Here is a 23,694-nt window from a genome sequence, read left to right as displayed (position 1 = left end):
CCATGGCTCAGTTGGTAGGTGCATTGTCCCATAAACTGGAAAGTCATGGGTTTGATTCCCTGTCAGGGTACGTTCCTAGAGCAGATTTGGTCTCTGATCAGGGTGCATATGAGAGGCAGCCGATTAATGTTCCTGTCTCACATCGATGTCTTCCTCTCTCTTTCTCCCTTCCCCTTTCTCTCTAAAATCAATAAGAATGTCCTTAATGAGGATAACAAAACAAAAATAAAAAATAAAAGACATTACAAAAATAAATGAGGAAATTCCCCAGGTTAAGGAAGAATATTGGAAGTGGAAACATGAGCACTGTCAGGGATTCAGGTCTTCCAAAATTATGAACCCTTCAAATTCAAATTCGTGGCTAAACTATCTTTTATCTACCATGTTGAGAATACTCCTCCCCTTTCCTAGTTCCTTATCTTGACTCCCATCCTGTCCTGGGGACCCTGGACTGTAAACTGGCACACCCCCATTTTCAGCAGTTTTCCCCTACAGCCTGCCTTGCTGGGGCCCTGACCAGCTGGCCTCAAATGCTACCATCTGTGTGGTCATCCAGCCACATCAGAGTGAATAATCAGTCTTGCACCCAGCTGGTCCTAGTCCTGGACACTGTGTTTTGACAGAAATGGGTGAGGGTCCAGGGGACATGTGGACACCTTCAAATGTTGGAAAGCCTCTTTCAGGAATGAAGGAGGGCCTGGCCTGTGCCACTGGTTCTGAGCCTGAAGACAGTTGAGCATCTGAGGATCTGGGCCTCATCACTGCCAGGGCCAGGAAGGAGTAAGCTGGGCAAGGGTGGGGGATGAACTTGACCTCCTCTAAATTGTCTTTCTACTTTAAGAGTCAATAAAATCATCCAAGGAGATAGGGAATATGGGGAATGGTTAAAAATGATGACTCACTAGGAGGCAGAGGGGAGCTTATTAGCTACTTTCACATCACACAAATGTAAATATAAGGAACTCAAATGCTCTCTGGGTGGCCAAATAGATGGCACCCAAAGTTCTGTGCACTGGCACTCATGAGAGTGCTCAAGTTCTCTCAGAATTGTCTCCTCTTATTTTTCACATAATCCTTAGAAGCCTAGCTTCCAGAGCTTGAAGCAAACTGGCATCCACACCATTGACAAGTGGCTGAGAAGGCTATAAAAATCAGACCACAGAACCCCACAAAGAGGAACATCTTGGGGCAGTTAGTGTAGGAACAAATAGCCTGGCCACATGCAGCTCAGAATAACTACAGGCTCATTGTACCTCTAGGCCATCAACAAAGAGCTGTCAATCTGTTCAGGGCATTTGGCCTAAGAGATAATTCATAATACAATTTAGAATGAGTCTTTAAAGTGATTGTTTTGTTTTTTAATGTAGGTAAAAGGACACATTTAAATTTTCTGGAAAATTCAATTGTATGGCTCACTCATCAATAGTGGATATAGTAAGATTTTCCATAATAGTCCTGGGCTTCTTTATGCTCTCTATAGGCAGAGCCCTTCCCCTCGCATGCTTCTTGGTCCACCCTTCCATCCAGACCTCTACACACACCAACACCCAAACATCCTTTCTGTCTGTGGGGCAGGGAAGGTGATGGGATGGCAATACCTGAATCTGGAAGGTCAGGATCTGGTTCCAGATAGGATTCTCTGTTTGGGTCTTCACCTGTGTCTTAAGCTGGGAACATCCCAAAGCAGTGTCAGTGTCAGTTCCAGCCTGTCCCCTCTTTCTTCCACAGGCCTCACCTTCTAGTCCTTCCAGTCTAGCCCACAGAAGGACACTGTCTGCAACCAAGGGCTGATCATGGGACTCCCTGGTCTAAAGATACTTGGACAACTTCTAAACAGCTACAACTTTAGTCTTCTATGCACCTACCCGGGTCCAGATTCCTTAATATTTGTCCTTACGTCAGCTTTTAATTAGACTAGATTTTAAAATAAATGTAGGGCTCTAACTTTATTATATGAGTACATATACATAGATTGTGTATATTCTTAAGATCCTAACAGAAAAGTGATCAAAACAACTCCCGTGGCAGCAGCACACATGGCATCCCCTTCTCAAAGCATCATTTTAAAACCCAGCCTTACTCTAAGCAATCATGTCAGTAAAATCAAAGGTTTGTTATATTGGTTAAACTTTTTAGTAGACACTCAGAAAAACACAGAAGTATTAAAAATTTGGAGAAATTAGGTGTCATCTACCACTCAAGATCATCTCACTAGATTGGGAATACAAACCACCTTCAGTGTGGTGGTTCTAAGGTATGCCTACCAATCCTTTGGTACTTTTTCCTTTAAAAAGTGTACACTAAACCCTCTTCTCTTGTGTATAGGCTGCATTTAATAACTACTAATAGGTAGAATATGTCAGAATTGATGGTTTATAAATTCTGAGGCAAACCTATTTTTTAGCCCAGCATTCCCCAAATTTGAACATAGGACTCTTTTTTTGCATAAATGTCCATCAGCACACTGGACAATGCTACTCTGTTCATAGAGGTTCATGGAATGTCAGCAACTCTCGTGCCAGAACCCTCAATTTATGGAAAAAGAAACTGAGGTGCAGAGGGGATGTGACAGTTTCAGTGGTGTTCATTTGCAGGCATGTTGCTTCATTCAGTCATTCACTCATCAAACATCTGTGTCTTTGGTTTTCAGGGGGCATGTTCTCCATGCTGGGCACTGCACACAGCTCTAGGAGACAGTGGTGAAGCCATGGCCTCCAGCTTCACAGAGTTCATGGCCCAGTGGGATCACATGGCCCATGAATGGATGGACTGGGAGATGATTCCTGGGGTTCTGCCTACCAACCCAGTCTTACCCCCACATTATTTTTTTTCTAAGTGACCATTTCTCTAAGCCACATACCCTTTCTGTGCTTACCTTTTCCCCAATTAGTTCCACCTCCAAAACAGGACTCACTAAGTGGTGTTTCTCTGTGAATAAGAAGTTAAAAGATTTCTGAGCCAACAGCATATTTTTTTGAGAAGGAGGAAAAGGAGAGGTGACAGAACAACTTAAAACCCTTCCCCATAATGTGATTTGGTGTTCCCTGGTCAGACCCCTCCCATTTTCACTCTCTCTGTGTGACCCATAATGACAGTGGGGGGGCTGGCATATGGAACCTCTGCACCTGAGCATCAAAGACAGGCCAGGGACATATGCCCATTTTAAAGGATGTCTGTGGGGCCGTTATAAAACTACTCTTAGTGGATTTTTAGTTTCACCTTTTCCCTCCACCCTGAATCTTGGGTTAGTGTCCACATGGAACTGGGAAGCCCCAGTGGACCTAGGGTGCCACTGTGTAGGGCACCTGAAGGTCACACCCTCCCTGCCACCCTCTCACTGAAGTGAAGGTCCTCTGCGCAGTAGATGAAGAACTGTAAGTGGGCCATGTTGATGGGGACCATTGTTGACTTCAAGATCTGAATATTGTCATCAGCTCCATATGGCATCTTTTGATCTACCTGGAAAGATCAGAGAGCTGACAGAGTCAGAGTCATGGGAGGTCACAGCCAAGACCACTGAGGGGTAGTGAGTGGACAACCCTGAAGTGACACAGTGGACAAGTAAAGCACATGAAGATCAATGGCCACTTGGAAGGCCCAGGGGTGCCCTACAGAAGCAGCCAAGGTAGGAAATGTTACTGGAATGTAGGGGTAGCCTCACCGGTGCCTGATCTCCCACACCAAGGGCACAGATGGTGACCTTCAGGTAACCTCTCACACCGCTGCTGGGTTCATTTGGCTGGCAGAGGCCTAACCATTTCCTTAGTAGTGTGTGACCTGGAGAGGGAGAGGGTCCATGGGAGTCCAGCTTCCAGTCTCCCCTGAAACCAGTCTTTGTTTGTGTGGGAGAGGGATGTGGAAACATGTCTCATATATTCTGATTGCAATCCAGTAGTAGAAAAATGAGAGTCACTCTTACCATTAAGGCAAGAGAGTACACTCACCAAGCTGCCAGCTATTGCCTTTAGAAAATAGGGACCCCTCTTTCCCATCCTGGGAACCTACAGTTGTTACTGTTCTGGTATGAGAAAGATAAGAATTTTCCTCAATTTTAAGTCCCAATCTCAACCTGGTATGTATGTGGTAACCAAGTCACAGAGGAAACCTCCACAAAAACTTCAATTCCCCAACACTGGCCTCAAAAATAGAAAGTCAGCCCAAGGCCACATTAAAAGATTAGTACTTGACCCAAAGGGATGCCTTAAGTTTTACAGAGAAAGGTGTTCTTATAAAGCAAGATAAACTACCATAAAGTACAGTAAAATATTATTAAGTACAGAAAATAATTCACACCCTTGAATACTCTCCCCAATGTATTGAACACCCATGAATTTTGTGATGTTTTGACACCTGGCCTGTGTTTTCTCAGAAAATACACATATTTGCAACAACTGTTTACTTACCTGGAGAATGGTATATGAAACCAATATCTGTCTGAAAAGACAAGAGTGGAAAAAAGATTAGTTAGGACTTCCAGCCAAGATTTGTAATACCAGCTAAGCTGATGACAGTAGTAGCTACTGGCCTGCCCTAACTTTTTAAATCTGTGCAACAAGATAGAAGTTGGCCCATATCTCCACCACTCTACAGAGGAAGATACTGAGTTTGGGAGAAGTGCTCAACATCTTACAGTTAGAAAATAGGGAGGCCTGGATTGAAAGGACCCGTAACCACCACTGCTTGGCCAACATAATACTGACTCTTTTCTCTGCTTGAGTGTAGGTAGGGTTTTTCCTGTCCTGAGGAAGAGGGTGACCAAAGGAGGAGTTGGCAGAGAGACTATGAGTTTCCCCTTTGCCCTGGGAGAAGGGTTCTGACTGAGGACAGAGAGATGTGGTGCAGGATTGAAGTGGTGGTGGGGCAAGGTCACCCTTGTAACTCACATCTGAAAAGTCCACAGAGCAGTCCCCAGATCTTGCACATTAGGGCTGCTTTGAAACCAGTTACCCTCTTGAATTAGATAGGCAAAGATTTCTTAGATACAACAACAAAAGCACATCTATAAAAGAAAAATCTGAGAAAATGGGTTTCATCGAAATAAAAAACTTCCACTATTTGAAAGACACTATTAAGCAAATGAAAGGACAAATTATATACTGGGAGAAAATAATTCCATGTCATGAATCTGATAAAGGACTTGTATCCAGAATATATAAGAAAATCTCAAAAGTCAATAGTGAGCAAACAACTCAATGAAAACAAGCAAAAAATTTGAATAGGCATTTTGAACAAAGAAGATATGTAGATGACAAATAAGCACATGAAAAGATGCTTAACATCATTAGTCATCAGGAAAGTGAATAACCATGAGATACAACTGCATAATTAGAATGGCTAAAATAAAAAAGACTGACTATAGACAGTCTTCACGGAGAGATGCCTTGGTTTTCTGCTTCAACAATGCTTATACGGCACCTGGCACTTGACTCCCCATCCCAGCCGGCTGCCCAGATCCAATCTTCTCACAGCATCCTCGGACTGCCCCAAAGTCCCCACCACCGCTCCAGCGCTGTGAAGCCTCCTATCCTCAGCCACCATCATGACCACGTCTGTCTGGCAAGTGTACCACACCTATCACTGGGACTCAGTGGCCACCATCAACCACCAGATCAACCTGGAGCTCTACGCTTCCTACATCTACCTGTCCATATGTTACTACTTTGACCACGATGATGTGGCTTTGCAGAACTTTGCCAGGTATTTTCTTCACCAATCTCATGTGGAGAGGGAACATGCTGAGAAACTGATGAAGGTGCAGAACCAACAAGGCGGCCGAATCTTCCTCCAGGATATGAAAAAAACAGAACATGATGACTGGGAGAATAGGCTGAATGCAATGGAGTATGCAATACACTTGGAAAAAAGTGTGAATCAGTCACTACTGGACTTACACAAACTGGCCACTGGAAAAAAAAAATAATTCTCATTGGTGTGACTTCATTGAGACTCACTACCTGGATGAGCAGATGAAATCCAGTGAAGAAGTGGGTGACCACGTAACCAACCTGTGCAGGTTGGGGGCCCCTGGATCTGGCATGGCAGAGGATCTCTTTGACAAGCACACTCTGGGAGGCAGTATAGAGAGCTAAGCCTTAGGCTGCCTTCCCACAGTCACTGGAATGACATCCTTGGTCACCAAAGCAGTATGTGCATGTTGGAATTATCTTTATTTTTTCTATAATTTGTACCAATAATCCACTTATGTCCTTCATTTGTACCATTCCTTCAAGTAAAGTTTGGTACCCCACCCCCAGAAAAAAGATGGACTATATCAAGTGTTGATGAGACTATGGAGTGACTGGAACTCAAATATACCTCTGGTATGAATGTAAAATGATAAAAATTGTTTAGAACTTTTGGGAAAAAACCATTAAGAATTTTCTTTAATAGTCAAACATATATGTACCATATGAGCTAGTCACTCAAGAGAAATTAAAGCATATGTCCACATTAAGATTTATGCTCAATTTTATAGCAGCTTTCTTGTAATAGCCCCAAACTGGAAATAATCTAAATGTTCATCAGCAGATGAATGGATAAGCAAACTGTGGTATATCCATACAGGTGGGTACTACTCAGCAATAAAAAGGAATGAAATATTGATACATGCATCATGGATAAAACCTCAGAATAATTATGCTGAGTGAAAGTAGCCAAACAAAAAGACTACAGGCTGTATGATTTCATTTATATAAAATTCTAGAAAATGCAAAGTAATCTATAGTTACAGAAGGCATACCATTGGTTGTCTGGGGATGGGAGGGGGCAGGATAAGAGTTAGAGGGAAGAAGTACAAAGGGGCACAAGGAAACTTTTGGGGATGATGGCTGGGATAGATATGTTCATTATCTTGACTATGATGATGGTTTCAGGTGTCCATACAAATTTTTAAGTGTATCAAGTTATATATTTTAAATATGTGTGGTCCATTGTCCACCAATTATACTTCAATAAAGCTAGAAGAAAACAAAACAAAACTCAGTCATACCTAAAAAGCTCCTAAAACCTTAGTCACTCCTAATGAAGCAGTAGACCTAGGCAGTGGTTACCAGTAGCTGTTAATGACAGAGACCAACAGACATTCTGTGCCTCCTGCTGAAGTCATCTTGCCAAATCATTGACCCAAGTCTAATGGAGCCTCTAGATGGAAATACCTCGGCAGGGGGAACCTGTGAAATGAGCCCCTGGAGATGCAATCAGCAAAACCCAGACTAGGGGAAACTCTATAGGACAAACAAATTTGTTTAACAAATAAGTTGCAAGGGAAAAAAAAGGGATGGGACCAACAGAATAGAAGAGACCTGAAAACACACTTTAATCAACAACAATGTAGGCACCTGGTTTGGATCCTGGTTGGGCAAACTTTAAAAGGAGTTGACAAGACAATTAGGGGAATTTGAATATCAAATTAGAAAGGGCTTTAATTAACTGTGATAGCCATATTTGGTTGTGCATAATAAAATATTTTAGAATAATATGCTGAAATATTTAAAAGTAAAATGATATCATGTTTGAGATTTGCTTCAAAATAATCCAGTGGGGTTGTGGAAATGGGCTAGGTATGGATAAAAACCTGATTGGCAATGAATCGGTAAAGCTGAGTGATGAGGAAGTGGGAATTTATACTATTTTCTCTACTTCTGTGTATGTTTAAAATTTTCCAAAAAAGTAATATATTTTTAAAAAGCTCAGGTTTTCTCTGCCCTCTGTATTTTACTCAACATTTCATATGGTTGCTCATTGTCTGAAAATTTCACAGCGGCCTTTGCCAAAATCTCAACATTTCTGACCTCCTGCCATCTACCCTCTCTAGAATCTTAATTTCTAAGCCTGCACTGCTGCTTGGAGGGTCAGATGGGAGAGAGATAGTTCATGACTGTTTATATGCTTATTACAAGTAGTGAGAAAGTAACCTAACTTTACTTTGTCCTAAATTTGCCTTTTCCAAGGGTAGAGACTTTTGTTGTGGGTTGCCAGATTTAGGAAATAAAAATACAGATGCCTGCTTAAATTTGAATTGCACGTAAACAGTGACTACTTTTCAGTACATATTTGTTCTCTGCGATATTTCTTGAGGAGCCATGCAATATTTGGGACATGCTTCTATTTACAAATAGAATTCAGATTTAATGGGACATCCTGTATTTAACCTGGCAACCCCACCCTTTTCTGGTCTTCCTAGATTTGGGGAATCTTCATGTAGCCCTTCACGAAGCAAGCTTCGTCTGGATTTCTCCAACAATTAGGTTGGTCTTTTCGAGTGCTCTGCTTCCATTTCCTGGAAACAGAGGCTTGAACTGTGCCTATCATATTATAAGCACAGGGACTTCAACAAGGCATCCAGCGCTTTCATGAATGTTATACATTTTAATCCTCACAACAACCCTGTGGTTGAGTAAATTATTGTCCTCATTTTACAGACGAGGAAGTAGAGGCTCAGAATACTTGTCTAAGTCACCCAGTTGTAGGTGGATCCAAATCTGGAACTTTCTGCATAAAAATTCAAGTCCTTTCCCCAGGACCTGTGCATGGAGCCCAGGGTGGGTGGCTTTCTATGACCAGTTCCCCAAACCTTCTCCTTTCTCCAGTACTCACTTGGAATCTCCCGATCTCTGCATTGTATCTCATCACTGAGGAATTCATCACCTGCGGGGGAATTCCGAGAAAGAACTCAATTATGCACAGCCCAGTTTCCCCCACCCGCACCACACTGGAGGAACTATGAGGGCACATTCAGAATTCTCTAGGGTTTACTCCACACTTCCTAATGGCCCATTCTGAAAGCCCACATAGGTTTTCTCCTTTAGTTCTGAGAGAAACCCTGTGAAGTTTAGGTTTTTAGTTCCATTTTCCTGATGGGAAAACTGATTAGAGAAGCCAATTCACTTGGTCAACGTAAAGCCAAGGGTTGCACTTTACTCTCTCATGGTCTGCTATCGTGGTTGTTTCCTATGTGCCTGTGTTCTTACAAATGTGGGAACTCTTCAAGGGAGAGGCGTTCTCCTTCTCCTCAGCCTTGTGCTGGGCATATAGGAGGCATATGATAAACACATTTTCACCACTGTTACCAGGCCCCCTCTGGTAGGGGAATAGAATGTGCCACGCCAAGGGGACATTAGAAGGGTCCTCTGGCACATGGGAGGAGACTGCTTTGTTCACCTCAGTGTCCAGGTCAGGGCCTAACAGTTGGCATTCTATATTTGTTTTTTGTTTAAAAAAGTGTTTTTTTAATTTATTGATTTTAGAGAGAGAGAGGGAAGGAGAGAGAGAGAGAGAAACATCGATTTATTGTTTCACTTATTGATGCATTCATTGATTGATTCTTATATGTGCCCTGACCAGGAATTGAACAAGCAATCTTGGTGCCTTGTGACAATGCTCTAACCAACTCAGCTACCCGGCCAGGGCACCATTCCATATTTGTTGAATGAATGCATGAATGTGGGTCTGGGCTGCCAGGGAGTGAAGAAGGTGGTAGAGATGCTGTCTTGGGGTCAGAAAGACCATATGAAGTGACTTTGGCTCTACAGGTAAGGCTTGGGGAAAAGCTAAAGTGCTTCCCAGAATTGAGGTGGGACAAGAAAGTGAATGTATCTTGTCTAGTTATTCACCTGGATTAAGATGGTGTCATCGAAGAACTTTGCAGGAACCTCATGGAAATTCTGAAAGAAGATCTGAAGGGCGGGACGGGGATGGGAGTAGACAACATTTCTTCCACCACTTGACCCAGCAACTCAATAAACCCAAAGGCTCAGAGTGGTGGGCTTCTTTCTGTCATTTGCCCATTTCAATAATTCTCAGCTTATACTGCCCTCACGCTCCTCCTCAGGAAGCAGAGGCCTGCCAAGCTCCTGAGGGGTTTTTTGCCTAGATAAATGGCAGGGATAGGGGATTCCCAGAAAACCTGTCACGAGCAGCTCAAGACCCAGCTAACCACCCTGGGATGGTGACTGGAGCCTCTGTGTCCTTCCAGATTGTACTATTAGTCTACTACTTGCTGCAGCCAGAACTTCTCTTCCCAAATGCAAACCTGGCTCTGTCACTCTCCTACTTCAATCCCTCCATGTTTCTCAAGTGCCATCTGTGACAGGTCCCAGTGCATTTTGCAGGCTCCCCTCCCCATGTCTACAGTTCTATCAATAATTCCTACAAATTCTCCATATGTACTCCTAGTGCCAAACACAGTGCTCTACCCTATGCAGGTGCTCAGTAAGTGCTTGTGGAACACATGAAACACCCTGGTTAAGAGGCAAGCTGGCTGCCTGCCTGTAGAAAATTCCCAGCCCGACTGGGCCACGTGGCCAAAGTGCCCCACTGAGCCCTAAAGGGCACATGTGGCCCACCTCATTGAAGAAAGGGTTGTTTCCCATCTTGGTCCGTGTGAAGTACTGCTTCCCTCCAATGACCACCTTCACCAGTGGCTTGAGATTGTTGCCCATGAGCTGGCGGGCTTCAAACACCTTCACTTGGACCTACCGGCAACAAAATGAGACCCTGATGTTGGGGACCTGGGCTCCCTTGTTTCACAGGGACTCTCTCTGAAAGAACCAAATAGGGTGATAATAAACATCTACTGTGCACAAATAGAAGGAGAGACCACAGGGAGGAGGCTGGCAGGAGCGGGTCCGCCTGCCTGGAGACAAGCCTGGAGATGGACTTGGCCTTGTTTCTTTCTGGGAATTGTCACTTCCGCTGCTTTGCCCTTTTCATCTAGTGTGGACTTAATTTTTCTTCTCTACTGGTATGGGCTGGCTACAGAATAAGAAAAAAAGTCTAATGTTTCTGTTTGTTAATTTTTATCTATGACATTTTTAAGTTCCATGCAGTTGCATCTATAATCTGTGGTATAATCTCTGATTTGTGATTTCTTCTGCTGCTTTTATGTATGTACTTTACTGAGACTCAGTAAAGAGACTGTAACATATGAGCCTAGAATTAGAAGGTAGGAGGGAGAAGAGCAACTTGGAGCCACATAAGATCCAGGCTGGCTAATCCTGGTGGAGAACGAAATAATGATGGAAGTGATGAGCAGGGCATAGTCATGGCAGCTTACCATCTGACTATGAGTAGTAAATAGCATACAGCACTCCCAGACCAGGCCATGGGTCCAGTCATTCTCCATGAGGCCTCCTGTGTCTCCTCAAGTCCAGAGGCCCTTCAGAGACTGACACATTAGCATCGTACAAGAATAGACCAAACCAGCCTAACAGCCCTCATGTCAGCATTTTGTCCTAACCACTACGACAGAGGAAGGGGACTGGCATTGGCATACTGACCTTCTATCCTGTGGTAAACTAACCTGGTGAAAAAGGACAGGGCAGAGAGGGAATGTATTACAAAGGCAGCATGTGCAAAGGCCTGGTGGCTAGAGAGAGGCTTGAAAATGGGGACTGTGAGTGGTCCAGGGTGTTAGTACAGGGTGGAGAGTGTCAGGGGCAATGGAGAGGGTGGCTTGGAGGGGCGAGGCTTGGGGTATCTAGGGCTTGGGAAGCCATTGTAAGGAGTTTGGCTTTTGTCTGTAGACATTGGGGTGTTCTTACTTTTAAGGACACCTTTAAACAGGTGCATGGCATGATAAAAATGATGTCTCTGAAAGACCACTTTGACTGAAGAATGGACAGGAAAGAACTGGAAGACTGGAGCTTGGGAGGAACCTATCAAGGTGGTCCATGGGAGTGATGGCTCAAGCCAAGGAATGGAAATGGTGATGGAGCAGTGGGAGCAGTCGTGTGATATTAAGAGTTGGCCTTGGCCAGTGACTGGATGCAGGGAGTAGGGTGAGAAAGAGGAGTAGTCAAGGATGACTCTGAACTTCCTGAGCAACTGGAACATTGAAGCATGCAAAACCATGGCAGAAATGTTAGGTCACAAGCTAGAGATTCGAGGGAAGTTAGGGCTTCCAGAATTCACAGTGGAACTGTGAACCTTCCCAGGATTCCCCTCAAACTTCCCTCAGCATCTTCCATACAGCTAATTTAACCTTGCATGTGGCTAGCCTTGTGTTGTCAATAATCCCGTGGACTCCTGCAGGCAGGGCCCAGGTCTTCTGCTCTGTCTCCCTGGCCCCTGCCAGGACCTGCTTACGCACAGCCAGCAGCACCTCCTATTGCCCCACTGAGACAGTCTCTAGCTTCAGCTATGTACGCAAGTACCCCCAGAGTGGCCCCTGGACCAGCAGGGATGCAGTGAGAACCTGTAGCCCTGTCTGCAGCTCTAAGACTCTGCCATGACCTTGTGAAGAGGTGGTGATAACCTGGGAACACTGTGAGGTGTCAGGCAAATTACATAAGCTTTCACCTAGAAGGTCCTCACCTGAAAGTGCTGAGGCTTTGAAGACAGCTCCTTGTGTGCAACATAGCTGTGAACCATCAGTTTTTGCCTGGCTACTTCTCCTGCAGTTATGCCCAGGAGGTCTTTATCCCCTGGAGAAACATAGTCCAAAGTGAGCTCTCAGAGCCTGGGGCTCAAGACATTTTGAGGCATTTCCTCCATTTTATCATTCTATCCCCTGAGTGAAAACATGGCCAAGACTTGACAGGGGGACATGTCTGCTCAGAACATTCCATGGTCCCCCTCTACCCTCAGTAACCCTAGGTCCCACTCTCCACACATGTGGGCTCTTGGAAATGGCCATCCTTACCTGCCACCCATTGGAGGCTGCATGTCTAGAGATGGCACATGGATATTTTAAGGAGACAGATAGCTTCAACTAAGTGTCTGGAGATCTGGCCTCTAGACCTTAACCTGATCACAATCCTTCTATAGCCCTCAAGGATTGGGTCTTGATGGTCCCAGAATGCCCATCCAGTCATGCTTGGGGAAAGGCAAGGGTAAGCTCCATGAAAAGATATACCTGTCTTCTCAATATCCTGGTTGGTCATGTGGGCCACATGTAGGGTAATAGTGCACTACAAGGCAAAGAGAGGGGAGCTATAAGCCAGACCATGCAATCCTTGACTAAGTCACAGCACCAGAACCCAGCCCAGACTGGTGGGTGCATGCCCAATTCTGCTGGGTGTAATGATGCTGGCCATATTGCAGGGCCATATCATGGGGGCCTGTGCAGTCTGGGATGCAGGGAGATTATAAACTGGTGGTTATAAACTGAGGAATTGTATAGACAGATGGACAACGGCCAGAGCATGTATGAAAATAGAACCTGGACCCACAATCTGCAGCACTCAGCCCAGGAAACCAACTTACAGTAACCAGCCCAGGAACCAGTGTGTTGTAAATCAGACTTACAGGAAGGAAGTCAGACCACCAGCCCTCGCAACAGTCCAGGAAGCAAACAATAATGATTAGCCCCAAATAGCCAGAACTCAGTTAATAACTGCAACTTCCCTCATTTTGGTTCCCACTTACAGCTTAGGACCAACCACAGAAAACTAAATGTTCACCTTACCAGATAGGATGCCTAGCTTCTAGTGAGATCACTTTCAGCTTCCCCAGGCCAGCAGCCTTCCATCCATACACACCTGAGCCTTCCTTTTTTTCTGCTATAGAGTTTTCCCTCTCCTCTGCCTGCATTTGAGTCTCTGCCAAAACCAAGTGATGGTGGCTGACTCCTTTTCTATAGCCAATTCTGAATACATAGCATTTGCTGGTTTTCATCTGGTTGGTCCTTGCTTGTTGTTACACATCTTAATCACCTCCTGTGTAAGCCTCCCATGACTCCCAAGAAGAATCATTCATTTCCTCTTGACTGCAGTGACCTAGCTCTCTTTACCCTTGTACATGTGTGTACTTGTCAGTGTGAGTGGTGCCCACTCCAATAGGCTGTAGGTTTCGTTTACTACAGTATCCCAGGCCTACCACCATTTTAGTGGCCTGATCACCCACTGAATGATCAACTAAATAGTCTAAATGGGTAGGTAGGTGGAAGTGTGGGTGAAGGGATGGGTGGATGGAAGGGTGGGGAAGTCAGGGAGACACTGACAGTGTGATGGGGCCCCCTGAGGACAGGAAGTGCTCTTTCTGGGTGAGGTCACAGGGGATCTGCTGGGGCAGAGGAGCCCAGTTTCTCTGGCTGTCCCCAGTCCCCTAGCCACCCTTCCTGGGGCCCAACTCACGTCTGTGGGCTTCATGAAATGGTTGAGTAGGGCCAGGTCCTTCACAAAAAGGACCTCTCTTGGTTTTTTCACCAAGGGCTTCAGCAGTATTGTGGCCAGGCCAATGAACCTGGGGAGATGAGGAGCAGGTATGGGTGCCTGAACCAGAAGAATGGGTGTCTTTCCCTGTCTCAATCAGAACTTTATGCAGAGATAGTTTTTCTCCTAGAGGCTGTGTTGTCCACAGAGGGGCTGAAGGAAGAACAAGGTGATGGGGAGCATCCACCAGAGGACACAGGGCTTTTGAGTCTCTGGTAATTGGCTTTGGGGCTGCCTGGGCAGTGGGTGCCCCAATTACTGGCTCTGCTTGCCCTTTCCAGAAGCTCAGCTCCCACACTCATCCTGAATAGGAGTTGTGCCAATTTACAGCTGACTCAACCAGGGGGTGGACACCTGATTGAAATCGAGCCAATCAGATTCTTTCATCCTAGGAATTTTGATCTAGGACACCATAGCTTCCATCTCAGTGGATGTCAGTCTCAGCTGAATGGGGCCTTGATGGGAAGCAGGGATAGGCAGAGAAAAGCCGAGATTTGAGAGTCCTGTGGCTCCAGAAGAGATGGAACTGCTCCTGGGTTCCTAGGTTCCTAGTTCTAATTGATCTGCACTTCTAGTCTCACTACCTTTTCACAAGTACCTCCCACCTACCCCCCACCCCCTTTTTTTTTTTCTCAGTAGCTGGATGGAGTGGATTCGGTCCTTGTGTCTGAGTTATGGATTAGAGACAAGGAGATGCAGCATTTGCTGTAGCTTTAGTCAGAGAGTCAGGCTCCTCTTGCCTCTCCCCATCTCACCTTTCTTTCTTTATTGAGCCCAAGTCCCGAAGGATGACTTGCAGGAAAGAGTCATTCTGTAAGGGGCGGTTCCAGAGGTGCCAGATTAGGGTCTGTGGAGGTACAGAGAGATCAGTATCCCTCCTCTACCTTTCCCTTCCCACCCTTCTAGGAAATGAGGGAAGATGCAGACAATGGGTTAGTACTGTGTTTCTCTCAAACTGAGGAACCTCCCTCAAGTTTAATTTCCCCAGAGGATGGAATAGCATTTGCTACCATTCACCAAGGTGCTGGGCACCTACCTGGGCCCCCAGAACATGAACGGCAGTAGTGTGGGAATGTTGGTTAAGAGGTTTGGGGACTGAGGGGTGGGGTCGGGGGGCATGTATGAAAGGAAAGTGAGAATGGATTCTGCATAGGGAGCCCTGTCTCTGCTTCAGGTTTCTGGGGATATCAGGATGGTCAGGTTGGACAAGGTGAACCATACCATGGTCCATATACAGATTGGAGGAGAAGGGCCAGGGCAGCGATGGGCAGATGTGGCTGCTGCAGCCCCCAGGTCTTCATAGCCTTGTCAGCTCAGAGGCTACTCCCAGACAAAGATGCCCAGCTCTGGGAAAAGCTGGGGAGGCTCCATGTTCTCTCTCTAGACTTATGAGCATGTTTTGACCCATCCTCACTATTGGGTGACATTGCCTCTTTTAGGTTCACCCTGGTACATTTTACCTCATTCCATGTGGGGTTATTTCCCTCCACCTCACGAGTTTTCTTCTTGACATCTGCAAAGACACCCAGGGGCTGGCACTGATGACAGGAAATATTTCAAAGTCTAGCTTAAGTTGGGTAAACAAAGGTGGGAAGCTCTGAGAAAACTCCAGGTCTATAAAAGCAGGTGTGATATGGTACTGATTCCTTCTTCTTCAGGGGGTTTCAAAATTTCTCACTTTTTATAAGAGTATCACCCCACATGACAGATAATTTTTTTGTGTCTGTTTCCTTGTCTTCCTGAGTATATAGTTCCCAGCCGTTCTGCAGCCAGTTGGTGTCATGTGATTCCATCTGGCCAAAGGGGCATGGTAGGGATATTCACCACTGCTAGACCTGGCTCCTAAAATCTCCCATGGGATTCTCCATTCTCCTTCTTCCCACTCTCTAAATCCACACTCATGATCTACCGAGAGGGTGGTGCCAGGAGGCTTGGCAGCCACAAGAAGCAATCGGCTGGTCTCTAAACCACTCAGGAGAGCTGCCTGACCAGCACCATCCATGCAGAGCTTGGTGTAAACAAAAGGTAAACTTTTATTGTGTTCTGGCACTGAGATGTAAGGGTTTATTTATTCTCAGAGCAAAGTCTAGTATACCAGAAGGGACATCCTAAAACATCTATAATGAATTAAAAGCTCTTTATATGCTATAATCCTCCTCTTTTAGAAATATCTTTAAAAAAAGAACAGCCTGTAGCCCTGCAAATAACCACTACATTGTTGAATTACTTTGAGATTCTTCCCAAGGAAAGACAGTGTGTGTATGAGAGAGGAGAGACCAGTAATAAAATGGCAGGAATTACATACTTAACTCATGTCTCTTATGAAAAGTACTTGGAAAACCTTACTTGTTTATAGCTACCTTCCCGTGCTCTCCACCAACAGATGGTTTATTTTTTCCTTCTCTTCTTCCCCTTTGATCCCAGTTCTTTGTTATGAAGATATACTTAATCTCTTTCTTTCTCTCTCATAAACACTTTAATCCCCTCACCACCTTTCTTGGACCTTTTACTTTATCTATACAAAATGGAAACAAAAAAAAACTGGCCTCATTTGCCTCATGTAATTGTTGTGAAGAGCAAAAATCATTATATTTACCATAATATAAATTGTTGATTATAAAATTAATTAATGTTCTTGGGCAATTACTAGAAGTTGTAGAAAGAGTTGTACATATATTTATTATCTTTTAAAATCTTCACAGTCATCCTATGGAGCAGGTACATTTTTTTTTTCTTTTAACCTGAATTTGTGTCACAGCTCTAGTTCATAGAATCTTGAGGTTAATAATTTGAGAAAAGTATTAATCTTCTCTTTTTCTCCTAACCATTCCCTGGAAAAAATGGAGGCAGAAATGTCTCCATTTTTACAAAGAATGCAAAGAAATAATAAAAGATATAATAGCAATAAAGATAACTTTTGAAAGACCTGGAGGTATATGCTTCAACTTTCTGTCAGATAGAGCATCTTTCACATAATAGGGCATCAATAATCCTATTTTTTTTCATCAAATACATGCTGCCTCTTGGGGCACCTCTCTTTCATCCAGGACCCTGGTGCTTACCTCTGAAGTAGGCAGACACACAGGGTCTGGGTGAGGGAGTTAGGGGTGGATTAATCTTTGCTGACTCCACAACAAGCCGCAGCATGCCAGCAACCTTCTTCCCTCTGAAGCTTCCTTCTTAGAGCACCTTGGTCCAAGTCTTCTTCCAGGGCTCATGAGGCTCGAGAACCTGAGTCTGTTGCTTAGCAATAGAGATGATGTCACAAAGGTGGGTGGTTCCTGGTTCTCGAGAGGAATCAAGGGGAATGAGAGGAAGAATAAATCAGAGTATGAAGCCTGTGGTTTGAGGTAACCAGGTCTCTAGAAACAAAACAATATGGCTGCTTCTCATTTCCTCTTTGTGAAACCAAACCCAAGTTCGGCTGCTTGCCACAATGAAAGCCAAACTTGTGAGACACGTGCTGGTGAGAAGGAAAGAGATTTATTCAAGTGCTGGCCACCTGAGGAGATGGGGGACTTAAGTCCTCAAAAACCCACCTTCATATCTCAGTGCGGGCAGAGGTTTTTATAAGGAAGGAGAGGAAAAGCAAAACAAAGAGATCAAGTGGAAGGGGTTGAGCCATGATTGGTGTTGCTCAGTGGGTTGGGCGTCCTCCCACAAACCAAAAGGTTACTAATTCCATTCCTGGTCTGGGCACATGCCTGGGTTGCATGTCCTGGTTGGGAGCATGCAAGGCAACCAATCGGTGCTTCTCTTGCACATTGATATTTCTATCCCTCTCTTTGTCTCTCCCCCCTCTCTAAAAATAAATAAATCAAATCCTTTAAAAGGGGTAGGAGGAGGGGGTTGAAAAGTTCTCTATGTGCAGACCAGCACAGTCCATTCCAATAAGAATATTGAAACTGGTCAAGCAAACTGGTCTGCTGTGCATCATCCTGGTTTAACATAATCCTGCTTTTACAACTGCAGGTCAGCAGATCTACCAGAGCTGGGATGACAGAAGGTCGGAGTCTGTATCTTTTCAAGTTAGTTCCTAGAATTCTTACACAAACATGCTTGTGTATCTATAAGCTACATTTTAGTCAGAGCCAGCATGCAGATAAACAATGTCAAAATAATGGTGGCGTGGGTTACAATTCCCCACTGTTATATTTCTTTTCTCCTTTCTCTTGTGTTCTTGCTATCCTTCTGATTTCAAAGTCAGATACATGTTCTCTTTATACAAACAAATTACCTGAAGTTAACTGTTACCAAAGTCATACAATTTAGATAAGAAAATAAGAGAAGTGAGGCAATCTGAGAAAAGTAAAAGATGATTTTGGTGACATTTTAGGAGAAGTCCTGCCTAATGTGCAAGCAAACATTTAGGTCTTCTTTTTTTCTGAAGGAAATCTAAGTTCATATATGACTTCCTCTTTAAAAAAAGAAATTAGGTTTTTAATTAGTAAAGTCTTACACCCTCTGGGTTTGTAAAGCTTTAAAAAGTCTCAACACCACTGCAATTTTGCTGTGACATCTTGACTGCTCTGCAGGCATGTGGGCATGAGGGTAAAGTTGGGCCATTTACTCTGCCATCACATGAAGACTTTTTATGCTTGAACATTATATGTTATATCTTATCCAGTAATTACTATGAAAATTAATGCATGTTTTAAAATGCATATGAGTTGATGAAATGCATATAAAGACCTTTGAAGGTCTTTATGTGTCTTCATTCTGCCCTTATACTTGATTGATAATCTGACTGGATAATATGATTGATGTAGGGAAGGAAGATGGTGGCTTTGCTCTAGGCAGTGTTTTTCTCGGTTTCTGTGAAGAGGAGGGAAACTCTCCGATCGGTGGAGAGGCAGAGCAAGTGGACTGGGTTACTGAATAACTTTTGAAAGCAGGACATCAGGGATTATTGCGATCACCGGGAAACCAGACGGTAGGGAGACTGCTTCGGGACAAAAGGGACCCGGGGATCAGTGCGGGGTCTGGGGGTGTGCAGTCCCCAGGCCCGGGGCTCCAGGGTCTGCCTCAGGGCTCCCGGGAGAGGGGAGTCGCTGCTCCCTCCACCGAATACGGGGGTTGAGCAACTCCAGGGGAGAACATGCTGCTTGAAGGAACAGATTGGCCAATTGGTCTGGGAAAAAATCGCCCAGGGACTATGAACACCCACCCAGAGACCTGGGAGAAGTGAGGGCCCCCAGCCAACATGACCACACCTGGTCAGGAAAGGCGCCAACACCCCTGGCCCGGTTGGGGTGCGGATCGGTGGAAAACAAAGAGCTAGGAAGGACTCCGCTCACACCCCATTGAGAGGCCTGACTCGCTCGTGCTGTGAACCCAGGGGGGTCGCGCACTCCATCGGGAAGCCTGACCCGTGCTTGCTGTGAACTGCGGGGGGGGGGGGGGTCCATGCACTCCATCAGGAGGCCTGTCTCACGCTCGCTGTGACCTCGGAAGAGTCATGGCATGGCGCTTAGGGCAAACCTAGAGCCCAAATCTCAAAAGTTTGGTGGAGGGGCACACACTTTTACGATTCCCAGGGAGGGCACAGTGAATCCCAAAACAACTCAGGTGCCTTCTGAAATCATAGAGCTGGAACCCTGCAGGACCCCGGAGTCCCGAAGAACGTGGCAGTGAGCTCTAGAGAGTGAGTATGCTCAGGAGCGCCCAGGGCACCTGACAGTCTTGCTGAGATCTGACTGGGAAGAGAGAGAAGCATTTCAAAGGTCCCTCAGACAGCTGAAGCCAGCAAAATCAGAAAAACTGGTCTGGCCAGTTAGAAACCAACAAGAGGCTTTTCTTGTTTTGTTTTGTTTTGTTTTTGTGGCTGTTGTTGGTTGATTGATTTTATCTTGTGTTTTATGTGACATTTTATTTTTCAGTTCTTATTATCTATTATCTTTATACCTCGCAATCCCTTATGTTTCTCTTCCATTCATCCTAATATTATTCTTTCTACTCCAAATTTATCTCTCCTGCACTACATCTTCTGCTTTTCTTTCCTTTCTTTTTTTCAATCTTGCAAGTTACTGTAAATTTGTATTATCTTTTTCTCACTTTTCTGACATTTTTTATTTTAATAGTATTTTGGTATTCTTTTCCTTTCTGTATAATCTTCTTTGCTTGGCTGGTTATACTGTCATTTGATAGGTTCCCCCTGGTATCTCAGTCACAATGTGTTGATAATTTACTATTCTTCATCTGTGTTCCATTAATACACCTCTCAAGGTTCTATACTCTTCATTCTTGTTATCTAGATCTCATCAAATCTGCCATGTGACTGTCACTTTACTATTACTGTTAATAAGACCTAGTTCATACAATTGTAAATACTACTCAATACCCCTACCTGATCTCAGCCCACCTTGCAATTTTCTGATCTATATTATTGTGGGGGTTGTCTCTATTCTTTTACACACTACTCCTATATACTAATCTTTAATCCAACCATACCTTAGAATCTGACCTCCCACAGCCTCACACTTTCTAGATACAACTAACAATCCTCTCGTCCCCAATAAGAGTCTTACCCTCTTTCCATCCTTTCTAAAATGTGGATAGTGGGGTGGAGGATCACGGTTAACACTATAAGGAGCAAAAGGATAACCCATCTCTTCTCTACTGGCTGCTAATGTAAATATCATAGTAGATTGTATTGCTGTCTTAAACCATTTCACTTTACTCCTCCAACTGATCACAAAAAAAGAGTAGGGGGAAGCTGTGAACACCAGGATACAAAAAGGAGATTGCACCACTGAATCTCACAAATATTCTACCACAGAAGTTCACACCATAATTTCAGGGAATCAGAACAGATCAAATTAAGAAACAAGAAGAAAAAAGAAGAAACCCACGAACAAGGAGAAAAGAAAGAAACAACCCCCAATTGAAGGGAAACGAGGAAGCCTAGGGAAAAATGCAAAATGAAATAGAGGCAACCCAACTATCTGACAGTGAGTTCAAAACAATGATTACCAGGAAGTTCAATGAACTCACAATGAGCTATCAGAAATTACAGGGAAACTACATCAACCTCACAGCAAACTATATAAACATGAAAAAGGAAATAGAAACTCTCAACAAAGGTCAAGAGGAAATGAAGAATACAATTTCTGAACTGAAGAACACAGTAGAAGGAATGAAAAGCAGGATCAATGAAGCAGAAGATCGGATTAGCGAGCTGGAGGACAAAGTAGAAAACAACATCCAGAAAGAGCAAGAAAAGGAAAAGAGGCTCAGAAAGAATGAAGAGGGATTAAGAGAAATGCAAGACAATATGAAACATAATAATATCCATATAATAGGGATACCAGAAGGAGAAGAAGAAGAGCAAGGGATTGAAAACCTAGTTGAAAAATAAAGGAGAACTTCCCTAATTTGATGAGAGAAAAAGTCACACAAATCCAGGAAACACAGAGAGTCCCAATCAAGAGGAACCCAAAGAGGCCCACCTCAAGACACATCATAATTAAAATGGCAAAATTTCAAGACAAAGAGAGAATCTTGAAGGCAGCAAGGGAGAAAAAAGGAAGTAACATACAAGGGAGCCCCAATAAGGCTAACAGCTGACTTCTCAATGGAAACACTTCAAGCCAGAAGAGAATGGCAAGAAATACTCCAGGTAATGAGAACCAGAGGTCTGCAACCAAGGCTACTATATCCAGCAAGGCTCTCAATCAAAATAGAAGGCCAAATAAGAAGCTTCCCAGACAAAAGCAGTCTAAAAGAATACACCTCGACCAAACCAGCTCTGCAAGAGATCCTAAAGGGACTGTTTTAAGGAAGGGAAGGAAAAGAGAGAGCGAGAGCGAGAGAGAGAGAGAGAGAGAGAGAGAGAGAGAGGGAACGCACGTACATAAAAGAAAATGAATAAGGACTTATCAATAATAACTTTAAATGTAAATGGATTAAATGCTCCAATCAAAAGACATAGAATTGCTGAATGGATAAGAAAAAATGACCCACATATCTGCTGTCTACAAGAGACCCACCTCAGGGTAAAAGACCTACACAGGCTGAAAGTGAAGGGCTGGAAACAAATCTTCCAAGCAAATGGACAGGGAAAAAAAGCCGGGGTAGCAATACTCATATCAGACAAAACAGACTTCCAAAAAAGGTCCATAAAGAGAGACCCAGAAGGTCACTTCATAATACTCAAGGGAAGAATCCATCAGGAAGACATAAATATTGTAAATATATATGCACCCAACATAGGAGCACCCAAATACATAAAGAAAATCTTAGAGGACTTCAAGAAAGATATGGGACAGCAACACAATTATAGTGAGAGATTTTAACACCCCACTATCAAAAATGGACAGATCTTCTAAACAAAATATCAACAAAGATATTGTGGCATTGAACAATACCCTTGATGAAATGGACTTTACTGATATATACATAGCCCTCCATCCAAAAGAAGCTAAATATACATTCTTTTCAAATGTATACGGAACATTCTCAAAGATAGACCACATAATAGGACACAAAACAAGCCTCAAGAATTTCAAGAAAATTGAAATCATACCAAGCATTTTGTCAGACCACAAGGAACTGAAGCTAGAAACTAACCCCAAGGAAAAAAAACAAAAACACTCAAAATCATGGAGATTAAATAGCATGCTATTAAACAATGAATGGGTCAAGAATGATATTAGGGAAGAAATCAAAAGGTTTCTGGAAACAAATGAAAACGAACTCACAACAACCCAAAACTTATGGGACACAGCCAAGGCAGTCCTGAGAGGGAAGTTCATAGCGATGCAGGCCCACCTAAAAAGGTTAGAAACAATCCAAACAAACAACTTAACCCTACATCTACAAGAACTCAAGGGACAACAACAAAGGCAGCCCAGAGCAAGCAGAAGGAAGGAAATAACCAAGATCAGAGCAGAATTAAATGACATAGAGACTAAAAGCACAATTCTAAGGATCAGTGAATCCAAGAGATGGTTCTTTGAAAAGATAAACAAAATCGACAAGCCTTTAAGCAGACTCATCAAGAAAAAAAGAGAGAAGACCCAAATAAACACAATCAGAAATGAAAGAGGAGAGATTACAACAGATACCACAGAAATACAAAGGATTGTAAGAAATTACTACAAAGAACTGTATGCCAAGAAATTTGAAAACCTAGGTGAAATGGACAAATTTCTAGAAAAATATAATCTTCCAAAACTCAATGAAAAAGAAGCAGAAAGCCTGAACAGACCAATAACAACAAAAGAAATTGAAGCAGTAATCAAAAAAAATTCCCAACATACAAAAAGCCCTGGACCAGATGGTTTCACAGGAGAATTCTACAAAGCATTTAAGGAAGAGCTAACCCTCTATCCTTCACAGACTATTCCAAAAAAATCCAAAAAGATGGGAGTCTCCCAAACTCTTTTTATGAGGCCAACATCATCCTAATTCCAAAACCAGATAAAAGACACAACAAAGAAAGAAAACTTCAGGCCAATATCACTGATGAACATTGACGCTAAAATCCTCAACAAAATACTGGCAAACCGCATCCAACAATACATTAAAAAGATCATACACCATG

The 23,694-nt window shown here is 43.6% G+C and overlaps 1 protein-coding gene and 1 pseudogene across 1 annotated transcript in view; one reads left to right on the top strand and one right to left on the bottom strand.

Annotated features, from left to right (window-relative positions):
* The window catches only part of FER1L5 (fer-1 like family member 5), a 54,923-nt gene extending 37,626 nt beyond the window's left edge, over positions 1–17,297 (bottom strand). The window contains exons 1-14 of the mRNA XM_045827169.1: positions 17,213–17,297; positions 15,611–15,663; positions 14,906–14,997; positions 14,073–14,181; positions 12,854–12,908; positions 12,313–12,422; positions 10,344–10,472; positions 9,612–9,674; positions 8,596–8,646; positions 4,404–4,434; positions 3,662–3,777; positions 3,339–3,459; positions 2,876–2,928; positions 1,599–1,667 (exon numbers count right to left, since the gene is read on the bottom strand). Of these exons, the coding sequence (XP_045683125.1) occupies positions 1,599–1,667; positions 2,876–2,928; positions 3,339–3,459; positions 3,662–3,777; positions 4,404–4,434; positions 8,596–8,646; positions 9,612–9,674; positions 10,344–10,472; positions 12,313–12,422; positions 12,854–12,908; positions 14,073–14,181; positions 14,906–14,997; positions 15,611–15,663; positions 17,213–17,297 (1,137 nt within the window). The remainder of the gene's footprint in view (positions 1–1,598; positions 1,668–2,875; positions 2,929–3,338; positions 3,460–3,661; positions 3,778–4,403; positions 4,435–8,595; positions 8,647–9,611; positions 9,675–10,343; positions 10,473–12,312; positions 12,423–12,853; positions 12,909–14,072; positions 14,182–14,905; positions 14,998–15,610; positions 15,664–17,212) is intronic.
* On the top strand, positions 5,431–6,158 carry LOC123811161 (annotated as a pseudogene).
* Positions 17,298–23,694: the final 6,397 nt, after the last annotated feature.

This window comes from Phyllostomus hastatus, unplaced genomic scaffold (genome assembly GCF_019186645.2).
Source record: "Phyllostomus hastatus isolate PE091 unplaced genomic scaffold, TTU_PhHast_1.1 phas_scaffold_78, whole genome shotgun sequence".
NCBI lineage: Eukaryota > Metazoa > Chordata > Mammalia > Chiroptera > Phyllostomidae > Phyllostomus > Phyllostomus hastatus.
The sequence above is the reverse complement of the archived record's forward strand: the minus strand, read 5'-3'. Positions and strand labels throughout refer to the sequence as shown.